Genomic DNA, 11891 nt, shown 5'->3' on the forward strand with positions numbered 1-11891 from the left:
TGACCGATTCAACCGTGGACTTTCCTTTCCTCTCGTGCCTATCATGGTTCCAATGAAAGGTACGAGAATCCATCTCTTCAATGAGCTCTTTCGCCATCTTGTGATCTATTTTATCCAATGCTCCCTTTCCCGAGCCGGAATCAAGGTTCATCTTCATTTCATTGTTCAACCCTTCATAGAAATTGTTGATGAGCTCATCATCCCCAATCCCGTGGTGAGGACATAGCCTTTGGAGGCCCTTGTACCTCTCTCATGCTTCATAAAGGGTCTCATCTTCTTGTTGGGTGAAGCCTTGAAGCTCACTCTTGATTCTTGCGGTTCGTTGGGGTGGGAAATACTTTTTTAGGAAAGCCTTAGAGACATCATCCCAAGTCCGAAGAGAGTCGGGTTCACAACTTTTAAGCCATTCCTTGGCACTTCCCCTCAAGGAGTAAGGGAAAAGCCTAAGGCGTAAGGCATCCTCCGACACTCCGTTGGCCTTGAACATGTCACAACTATCCAAGAACTCGTTGAGATGCTCGTTGGGGTTTTCGGTGGCTCTCCCTCCGAATTGATTCCCTTGGACAAGTTGTAGCAAGGTGGCTTTCACATCAAAATTGTTGGCTTGAATAGGTGGCTTGACAATACTCGGATTCACCACCTTTTTCGGAGCCAAGTTATCTCACATAGGAACCGCGGCCATTGTCACTTCTTCTCTCGGATTTGCAAAGGGATTCTCAAAAGTTTCAAAGGTACTTGGTTCTTCTTGAAAGTCTTCAACTACTAAACTTTCTTCGGAAGTTGGTGTTTCTATAAGCCCTCTTCTACGTAGTGAATTTAGTCTTCTTGCGGTAGCTTCTATCTCGTGGTCAATCAGATCAATTGGTTGACCTCTTCGAGTTCTCCTACTCATGCAAAAAGTCCTACACACTCAAAAGAAGGATTAGTAACACAAAAGACTTAGTCTAAACTAGAACGAAAACAATTAATATCTAGCCGAACTCCCCGCCAACGGCGCTAAAAACTTGATGGCAGTCAAGCTATACCTCGCAAGTGCAAGATTTTATCGTTGTACACTATTAAGGGTCGATCCCACAAGGAGTTGAAAATATTACTAATTGTTCTAATTCACGAGCTTAGCTAAGTCAAACTAAAATTGAGAGGTGGTAACAATCTAGCACTAAACTAACAAATTGAAAGGCTAATAAACTAGACAAAGAGACAAGCAAAGAACAAGCTAACAAGGATAAGAGTTGATCAAATAATAGGAAAGGCTAGAACTCGGTTCTTCCACGAATATACGTAATTCCACATGTTAATTCTCTCGGCTAATATCAAGGGGTAGAAAGTTAAGGGGGAGATGGCTCTAATTCGCCTAGAACCTCCCTCTCGGGTTCGCAATAGGACACTAGCTACCCCAACTAACCCCCCTCTCGGGTTCGAAAGTCGGTATCCCAAGTCTAAAGCCCAACAACCCGAAAACACATGTAATCCTCAAGGTAGTCTAGCATTAGCTAAGGTCATTAAGCCCCCATCAAACTCCGGGTCATCCCACTCCCTCTCTCAAGGGTCGATTTCAAACGCTAACTTAGAGGTACTCTACCCCGGTTCTCCCTTTCGGTGGACAAGGGTCACAAATTGACACTAACCAATCATCAATCCATAAACAATTCATTCCTCTAAGCTACCCTCACCAATTTCCCCCAACAAATTAGCCTAAATGAGAATTAATTAGTGAAACTACCCATACCGGGTCAAACCGAGTCCTAGTAGAAGACTACTCACTAATCATGTTTCTAAAAGCAAGGGAAACAATAAAGATGGAGTCTTTAAACATAAACATAGTGGGAGGATGAATTCTACTTCTTAACATGCAACAATCCAACAATAATGATGAAGAAAGATAAATTAAACTAATAATGAGGATGATTAAACTAAAAGACACAATCTTTAACAAAAACAACTCAAAGATTCAATCTTTAACTCAAGGGAATCAAAGACTCAATCTTTGGGTGAAAATAACAAGGATGAACAAAGGAAAGATGAACAAGAGTGAAAACAACAACAATCAAACAACAAGGATGGAAATTTAACATAAACAATTAAACAAAACTAAATGGAAAAGCAAATGTAAACTAATGAAATTAGGAAGAGAAATAATACCAACTCAAGAACAACAAAGGAATTTGGATTGAACAATAAGGAAGGAGAAACCTTCAATCTTCTTACAACCCAATTTCTACTACTAAATAATTGAAGAACTTCTTCTAATTAAGGAAAGATTAGTAATGTAATTGACAAGATTCAAACTTGGAAAAGGAAAATAAATTTGGGTCTAGGGTTCTGTGTACAAAAGGTTTTGGGAGGGAGTATTTATAGTCTTTCATAAGATTAAGAAGAAAATAGGAGAAAAGAGGAGAAAAGCCCAAAATCCGTCAGCTACTGCGTCCTGCTGGTGGACCGGCTGCCGGTTCGCCTACCGGCAGCCACGCCAAATGAACTTGAAGTTTGGAAATTAGCTTGTAAGTGTGTTCTGCTGGTGGACCGGCTGCCGGCCTGCCGGCAGAACACTGTCTTCAGAGTCTTCAATTCCTTCATTATGTCGCGTTCTACCGGTGGACCGGCTACCGGTTCTCCTACCGGTAGCGAGGCCAAACTTCTTTTTCCTCTTAATTCCTTCTCAATCTCCAGCTGCTGTGTTCTACCGGTGGACCGGCTGTCGGCCTGTCGGCAGAACACAATCTTCAGCTTCTTTCTTCATTTTTCTTGGCACTGTGGGGGGTGTGTTCTGCCGGTGGCCAGACCGGCTGCCGGTCTGCCGGCAGAACACTCTTCTCAGCATTCTTCACCTCTTTTTCTTCTAAAGCTAACACGGGTTAGCTTTTCACTCGGGTTTCATTCCGTCTTCCTTTTTCAAGGCTAATTCCCTGCAAAAGATCACGGGAACCGTAATATGGCGGTACATGGAAAAAAAGGCAAAAGATGAGCGAAAGGAACCTAAAACCGTGCTAAGGAGGTTGAAACGCATGGGAAATGGGAAGTAAAAAGATGTAAACTAATCACATATCAGTAAACCATTCCATTAAGTACTAACCAATATGAGAATAATTTAGGGAGAGTATTTAGGGAGATTTATAGCATTGTTGCCATTTTTAAATGGTCTAATAGTATAACATTGATTGCGCCCATAATCATCAGTTATTTACTTATATATATATATTTTATTTGTGTTTTAATTACGCTATTACGTAGTAATTTTTTTTTAAAATTGTAAAGTTGATGGGATGCCGCCACATCATTTATGCTTGCGATATACAATGCCATGTCAGTGGTTGAGTTAGAAGATTAATAAATATAGATATAGATATAGATATAGATATCGATATAGATACTAGTCTTAAAATTGTGAAATTCACGATCTATGATATTAAGCTATGATATAGATTGCATGTAAATGTCATTTCCACCTGATAGATGAACCGAATGACGAATGGATGATAAGTTGAATTAAGATTAATTTCATATGCCATTCATCCGCCATCGTTTCGATAAATATGTATAATAAATTGTTAAGATGTAAAGTAGTCAATTATTCTAATTTTTCTACTTTTAAAATAAATATTTAATTAAAAGTAAATATAAAATAGTTAAACTAAAAAACATTATGTAGAGGTTTAAAATTTTGACTTGCGAGAAATCATATGAGCTGAACGTTTGTTCAATTTCACTTTTGGTGTTAGTTAAAAAAACCAGTAATGGCTAGTAAAGTTTGTTAATCCATTAAACTCGACTTGCTTAATTTGTAAAAATAAACAAACATGCATAAGCAAAGTATTAACCAAAAAATGTTTAGTCACTTGCGAACAATTCTTGTGTGTAACCGTTATTTCCATGTTTTTTTGGCAAAAAATGACCACTTTTTAGTAAATAGTGACCAATTTATGGTATATATATAGACACTGTCTCTCTTAAGAATTTGTGTTTTCAAGTCATGAAAAGTGGTAACTATTTAACCCAAAATGGTGACTATTTACCCAAAGATGATCACATTAGTCTCGTTACATAGTGCGGCGGTCGTATAGTAGCATTTGCGAAGGCATGGCCAAATGGGCCATGGCCTGGATGATGATTTCGGGGATAATTAATACTCCCTCTTTTTTTTTATAAGGAAAGGAAACTAGGTCAATCGAAAATCGAAATTTAACATCCTCACGGATGTGAACGGTAATCGAAAGTAAAAACTTTCAAATTACCCAAATTATAAAAATAAGGGAAACAAAGAGTACAAATAAGAACTTTCAAAGAAAGTCTCTTGAAACTTTGCAATCCCAGAGTAAACACAACAAAGAAGGAGAGAAAGAAGAACAAAAAAATAAAAAAAATAAAGATAAAGGAAACTGAGGAGGGTGGGGATAAACAAAGAATATCTCCTTCTCAAAAAGATGCAGCTGTAAAAAAATTCACAACAATTTTCTAAACAACATGAGAGGGGTTGTAAAAATTCATATGTCAATTCTCCATTTCAAATCCACAAATGAAAATGGAGAAAACAACCAAAAACCAAATAACAATTTTTAATAGAATTTTGCTGAGATTCATTTATGAGATTAAACCTCATGAAGGTATTCTGTTAAAATTCCTGCTTATCTTAAACTTTCAAAGCTAAAGATGTATGATTGTAAGTAACTCTCCGATGCTAAATATGGATAGAACAAACAATCAAATCTTAAAGAAGGTAAAAAATAAAACCGAAAAATTGACTGAAAAATCTGTTCTAAGAGAAGTGAGGAAGAAAAAGCAAGAAAAGAGAGAAACTTGTGCTTTCCATTTCCAGAACAAGGCTAGAAAAAAGAGAAAGAAATCTCAATTTTATTTTTCATTCTCACTGTCTCTCTAAAAATTTAGAGAGAAGGAGGAGCTTTTCTTCCTAGAGAAAGCAAGATAGTGTTACTTCTCATCATCTAGGTAGCACCAAAACGGACACGGACACGGACACTGACACGACACGGACACGCGACACGGCATCTCATGAAATTTAGGACACGGGACACGTCATTTAAATTTAATAAAATATATATTTTATAGTTATTTATGTGCGGTTTTATTTTTGAAAAATTATTTGAATATTAAATTTAAATAAGTGAAGGTAAAACTTGACGTTAATTATAACTCATTCTCATTTCGAAAACCAAAAACCAACTTATAATCAATCTATTTCGACATCTCATTACTACTTTAAAGAACATCATTTACCGCTAATTCAACTTATTTCCCCACCAAATTCAACCATATAATAATTCACGTCATTTACCTTAAATTCAACTTGATTCCGTTTGAAGGCGTGTCCAAATACCATGGACACGGCTCAAAATACCATGGACACGTGTCAGACACGTGCCCAAATAAAAGATGAAAGTTAGACACGGCTTTACAAGTGTCCGACACGTTTTGACGTGTGTCCGACGAGTGTCGTGTCCAACACGGGAACGCCGATTAAGAGGTGTGTTCGTGCAACCTAGCTCATCATCATACTCCCTCCTATTCTAAATATCCTTATCTATTTTTTTTCCATCTATCAATACCTTTCCTATTTCTTTTTTTTTTTTTTGCTAAAGTTTTATACTTATTTTAATCACCTCACTCAACAACAATATCCTACAATACTCATAGTTTATGCTTATTTTAATCACCTCATCCCACAACAATACCCCACAATACATTCCCTCTCTCCAACACAATACCTTCCATCTCTCCAATTACCTGACCCCACAACAATATTTTATGCTTATTTAAATCAAACCCTTTAATCTTGTGCGATCCATGAATAGAGAAGGTTATCAAGACTTGGAGGTAGTACATAGTAATGTACTCCCTCCGTCCCGGTCAATTGTTGTCCTTTGGTTTTGACACAAAGACCAAGGAAAGAAGAGGGGGTCAATTACTAAATGACAAGTGGAACAAATTGAGTGTGAATGGTCAAATAATTTTTCATCAAGTTTATTCTTAAAATAGAAAGGACAACAATTAACTGAGACACGCAAAAATGAAAAAGGACAATAAATAACCGGGACAGAGGGAGTAGTAATTATAAGCATCATTGCCTGTAGTATTAGAGTGGTAAACAGTTAACACTTCATGCAATTGTGACTTCATTCTATGAAGTCATGTGCTCGACTCTAGTTAATGTGACATAACAATATCATAATCCACGTATTAATGTGGTGTGGCATAATAAGTTAATGGGACATGTCAATATCATAATTCACGTATTATCTAGTAACTGTTACATGACACTAATTTAATTCACACACCCTTATAAATTTACATCAAAATTTTATAATTTATAATTAAAATTGACATTTAATTGAAATCTTTGTAATAAAACATTTTAATAAATTAATTAAAGCTCTTCATATTACTTAACACCCACCATTTTTATTAACATTTTTTTCCTTTTAATTCATTTTTATAATAAAACATGTTAATAAATAATTGATTAAAATTCTTTATAATACTTAACACCCATCAAATTAAATAGCATTTTTTCCTATTTAATTTTTTTTAATAAAACATGTTAATAAATTGATTAAAGCTCTTCATATTAGTTAAAACCCACCAATTTCATTGACATTTTTTTCTATTTAATTTACCTATTGAGTTTCTCTGTAATTAATTATCTTATTCAATAATACCATAAAATAAATGAAAAATAAAATTAAAATATGGAAATCTATGATTGTGTTCGATATTTACATATTACTACATTCAAATTAGGTGTAATAAATTTCGAACAAACATAATACGACAATGACTAAAATCTTAAACGGAGGAAGTATTATCTTATGAACTACGTTCAAACTCATACGGAGTACAAATTTAAAGGTAATAGAAACAACACTTTATGTATTATATATGGTATATAAATATAAGAGACCAAACCATAATAAAGTGGTACTTCGTATATAGTAGAAATAAAACGATAAGTAACCAAGTAAGCCGGATTTATGTTGTAATACCCATGCTTGATTTATTGATTATTATAGTATACATAGTTGTTTCGTCATCTTAGCTTATAAATAGGACTCTTCATTTCAAGGAGAGATACCGAAGTTTGCCTTGAGGGCATTGCAATCAGGGATCAAATGACTCAAATTGGCTTCAACAGTGGCCTTGGTGATCGGGTCGGTGTGTGAACCGTCAGCCGAAGTTGATTCATTCAGTTTCTCAAGAATTTCATCGTCGCTCATCTTTTCAATCTCATACTTAGACCCGCAAGTAACATAAACCTACAAATTAAAAAAAAAAAAAACATATGTATAAATTATTAAGTATTGATTATGTATAGCAATAATAATAATATAGGTGTCCGTGTTTGGTACCTTGTTGGGGCTGGGAGGGATGAGTGTATCAGCTAATGTGTCCCAAGCTACGACCCAAGCACGTGATGTTCCGATTTCTTTTAAGACGGGTTCAACATACACTACAGCTCCTTTCGACACAAAATAGTCAATTTTAATTTCATTACCGGCGTCAATAGCAGGTGGTAGAGGGCCGAGATGGGGATTCGACCACTTCATGTAACGTTCCGCATGAATAACTTCTGGGGTTTGGTTACCCAGGTTGGCAATCAGCTTCCTTTCCATTTGCATCGATGCCATTCTTTGTTTGATCTCTGTTGTTATAAAAGCAATTCAAACATACATAATTTTAGTAGCCAAATTAATAATGTGTAAGTAATACGACACTCATTATCGATTTTAGTAACGTGCATCTGAGAAGTCTTAATTTAAAACGTTCTTAAGCTAGACATACAATTTCACAAACACTAATTCTTTGTTAAAATGTTCCAAGTTAAAACGACTTTTACAACTGCTTTAAAATAAGATTGAATTAAAAGGAAGAGACGACTTTACAAAAGTAGATATACCTTGATTAGTACAACAATCTATTTCTTGTAAGACTGTGTGTTGCTATGCTATAAACATTCGTCCATTCCTTCTATTTATAGGGATTTTTGTATATATCAATATCATAGAATAGCAGCTAGTCTTGCTTGTGACGGGCTAATCCCGTCACAAGCTTGTGACCTCTCACAAAAAGGGAGAGGGGACAAGGTGTGGCACCCCCATGTGCTTCTCACTCACCTCTTAATGGGTATTTTGTGAGAAGCTTGTGACGGATATCGTCCATCTTCAATGAGATTTTGTGCATAGAATATGATGCCTTTTATCTTTCTTTATTTTTATAATTTTTTTCAACCCCACACCTAATTTATTTCCCTTTCTTTTGTTTCTTTTTACAGTTGGGTGGAGAATTTAGTTATCTTCTCTCTTAATATTGATTCCTTTCTTTTGTTTCTTTTTACAGTTGGTGGAGAATTTAATTATCTTATCTCTTAATATTGATTCCTTGTTTATTACCACATGTGAGTGTATTACAAAACCCTAGCCTCTCCGGATATACATTGTCAATAATGCACACATAAACGTTATTTCCTTCATCCTCCGTTTTGGTCATTTGTTGTATTATTTTATTTTGGGTGTCTCATCCAATTATTGTGATTTCTATTTTAGGATTGCATTTGATGAACAATTTAATCTTTCACACTCAATTTAATCCACTTGTCATCTTATAATTGAACCTCTCCTCTTTTCTTAATCTTTATTATGCCAAAATCAAAGGACAAATTAACTGGGACAGGGAGTACTGCATATTTAGAATTTCACATAGCTTGGACTTGCATCCTCCCTGAAGATATCAAAGAGGGTAGACCGTATTTTTCCAACACCAACATCCTCGTTCACTACAAGGCTGAAGTCGGATAGCTACTGCAAATTCAGTAGCTAATCATACCAATTCCGTCTCTAATTACCAATTGCGACAGAATTTGATACAGGACTTAGTTAGTCGCTAATAGCAGTGTCGCTAATTTAGCGACCCAATTAGCTACTACATTCAGCGACTAATGTAGCGACTGCCCTTACTGTATCTAATTTTGCGACTACTTTTGAGACTAATGTATGAGTAGCTAAATTTGCGACTAAAGCTTACTGTAGCTATTTTTGAAACCGGTTTTGAGACTAACGTATGCGTAGCTAAATCAGCTACTGAAAACTTATTGTAGCTATTTTTGAGATTAAAGTACGTGTAGCTAAATTAGCTACCAAAAAGTTATTGTAGCTATTTTAGAGATGAAACTAGGTGTAGCTATTTTACAGACGGAATTAGTTGTAGCTATTTTAGCGTCAAATTACTTAGTAGCAAAATGGACACAATTTGAGACGGATATGCATTTGTATCAATATTTTAGATGACACGATTAGTAGCTAAACATGGTAGCTCATTTAGATACCAATGATCCGTTTAAGTAGCTGAGTTGCATTAAAATGAACAGTAGCTAAAATGATCAAAACCAATTTTTATTACCATCTCAAAATCCAAAGACAATTTCTATTACCATCTAAAAATCCAACAACAATAACCTCGTTCGAAAATCCAAAAACAAACACATGGTTCAAAAATCCTAAAGCAAACACTGAGTTTAATAACGCAAAAACATTTCTCAGTTTATTCAAAACATATCAAATATCTAAATAAGAAGCCAAGACATTATTGCCCATAAGACGAAAAGTCTGGAGTCTTCATAGAGAACTCACTACAGTGTAGGGCTTCTGACATACGTGCCATATCCTTCTTCATATCTAAAAGCGTCATTTGAATTTCTCGATTTTCTTTTTCACTACTCTCCTTATACTTCTTCAATTCTTCTTGTGTAGCCTTGAGTTCATCTTGTGTAGTCTTAAGTTCTTGTTTTGTAGTTTCGAGTTGTTCTTCTAGTTGTACGACAATGCTGGAAGGAGGCAATTCCTTACCCGTTTTACCCGCGTCCGGAAGTGGGTAATAGAATTGAGACAAGGTACCCATTCCATACACAGTGCCATCTTTATTGATGCCACCCGCAGCCTCTAGATATGCATTGTTATCTTCCTTGGTACCACGTGTTCCAGCGTTTTTCTCATACTTCTCCTGCAATGAAGCCAAAGTTAAAGCACATACGAAGACTTTGATTTTTCATATTATAACTCATACTTAATGCAAAATGATAATATGTTGGTCAGAATAACTTACCCAAACATTTTTCGCTTTATCATCCACCCAATCTCCATCTTCATTCATATGAGTTTTGCGGAACCAGACAGCCGGTGTAAGAATTTCTTTGTGTTTATCGTACTTTTTATAACATATTAAAAAGTTGTGTAAGTATAAATTTGTAAACTATCAAATCCACATAAACTACCATATCCAATAATATAGGTACTTACGTGACGACGTGCCAACTCCCGAGCTGAAACTGAGCCTTGGATATGTGCAATACCCTTGTTAGGTCCCTTTTTATTTTTTGATGCTTGTTTGGACTTTTTCTTGAATTCAGTTGTGTGTTTTATCTTCTTGATACCCTTTCTAACCTCTTTGCTCATCCATTTAGGGCATTTTTTTTTGCCATTGCCTTGTATACCATGTCCCTAAGGCGCCTTGCAGCTGTTTTCTCAAACTCGACTTGAACGGCATCCTCAAGTGTTGGGTCCCATGTAAAACGGGTCTGCAATATACAATTAACGACAGTTGCAATCTTCTGAGCACCAAAAAAATTATATATAAAATTGCCAGATACACACAGACCCGCCAATTAGCATCATAATCTACCAAATAACATTATAATGTACCAAATAGCTGTACACATGCATCTAAACAGGCCTGACATATGAGAAAATAATAAAGATGTTGGGTGGTCAAATTCCATACTAACAAATCTAAAAATCTTATTACATTCCAAAGTATACTGCCATTGTTACTATAACATGCTCAACAAATATGAGACATACATTATTACATTCCAAAGTTTAATGCTAACATGTCGAGTGTATGCAACTGCTACTATAACACGCTGAGTCAAAAAATAAATTAGGAGTTAAAGCACGTGAAGGCAATAGAGATATCCGGTCAGCAACAATAACGGAAACATCCAAGTTAAATATCCAGCAACAACAATAAACAATAACCAGGCTCCTCACAACTGAAACATCCAGTGTGTCTAAACAATAGACTGTACAGCATTAGAAGTAAGCAAATTATTACGTGTACCTTAAAGATATTCCACCACAAAATTTTCTCATCATCGTCCGCATTCGTCCAGCATGTGCAGGGATGCTCAAAGTGTTTCTGAATGCTTTTAGTGACAGCCCGTACAACGTAGTTGTTCTCAAACCTAGTATTACATACCCATAAAACCATAATATCTTTACAAAATAGGCTCACACAAAAATAGACTGAAACATGACAGTAATACATATAGTCTAGTTGAATAAAAATTCAATGCATTTGTTTCATAAAATAGCTATACCACAATTCGTCAGGCTCGAGTTCCCTAGGCCCCTGCCCTAGAGCGTCTTCTTCAGAATCTTCATCAGAATCCTCAACATCAGTATCAGTGTGTTCATTCCCTTCATCCATCTCTTCCTCCATTGATGGTGGTTGCGTCTCATCATCATCATTTACAGTAGCGCGAGAACCCGAACCCGAACCCTTGACAAATCTTCCCTTGACAAATCTTGAATTAATAGGCGCCATCTAAGCTGAGAGATTAATTAGGACAATAATGATAAATATCAGTTGCAATTAAAAACTTACCAAGTCTGAGACATAAGTCAGGAAATAAGGTAAACAAATCAATAAGACGGAGTGAGTATAAACCAATGTTGATTCTATAGATCGAACGGGACATAACAAATAATACAAACTACTTAATAATACATACTAGTTTAATCACAGACATTTGTAACAGCTAAACAAGAGATGATATTTCAAAGCAATCAAAATCAACAATTGACAGTGTATGCTAAAGCAAAGAAAGG

At 35.6% G+C, this 11891-nt stretch overlaps 2 protein-coding genes and 1 non-coding gene across 3 annotated transcripts; 1 reads left to right on the forward strand and 2 right to left on the reverse strand.

Moving 5' to 3' along the window:
- Positions 1 to 206: 206 nt before the first annotated feature.
- On the forward strand, positions 207 to 313 carry LOC141615633 (small nucleolar RNA R71). Its single transcript, XR_012530043.1, has one exon. It is a non-coding gene; the product is annotated as a small nucleolar RNA R71 (small nucleolar RNA).
- A 6549-nt stretch (positions 314 to 6862) lies between these two features.
- LOC141611266 (uncharacterized) lies at positions 6863 to 7996 on the reverse strand. Its single transcript, XM_074429767.1, has 3 exons — positions 7907 to 7996; positions 7359 to 7651; positions 6863 to 7265 (listed from the first exon to the last, which is right to left on the reverse strand). Exons 2-3 carry the CDS (start codon positions 7635 to 7637, stop codon positions 7071 to 7073), a joined length of 474 nt encoding a protein of 157 aa, XP_074285868.1. The 5' UTR covers positions 7638 to 7651; positions 7907 to 7996; the 3' UTR covers positions 6863 to 7070.
- A 1079-nt stretch (positions 7997 to 9075) lies between these two features.
- On the reverse strand, positions 9076 to 11520 carry LOC141612750 (uncharacterized). The gene is made up of 5 exons (XM_074431522.1): positions 11381 to 11520; positions 11122 to 11245; positions 10302 to 10579; positions 10108 to 10209; positions 9076 to 10005 (listed from the first exon to the last, which is right to left on the reverse strand). The coding sequence occupies exons 3-5, from the start codon at positions 10455 to 10457 to the stop codon at positions 9589 to 9591; spliced, it is 675 nt and encodes a 224-aa protein (XP_074287623.1). The 5' UTR covers positions 10458 to 10579; positions 11122 to 11245; positions 11381 to 11520; the 3' UTR covers positions 9076 to 9588.
- Between the last annotated feature and the right edge of the window lie 371 nt (positions 11521 to 11891).

The sequence above is a fragment of the Silene latifolia genome, chromosome 11, assembly GCF_048544455.1.
Source record: "Silene latifolia isolate original U9 population chromosome 11, ASM4854445v1, whole genome shotgun sequence".
In the NCBI taxonomy this organism is placed as follows: Eukaryota; Viridiplantae; Streptophyta; class Magnoliopsida; order Caryophyllales; family Caryophyllaceae; genus Silene; species Silene latifolia.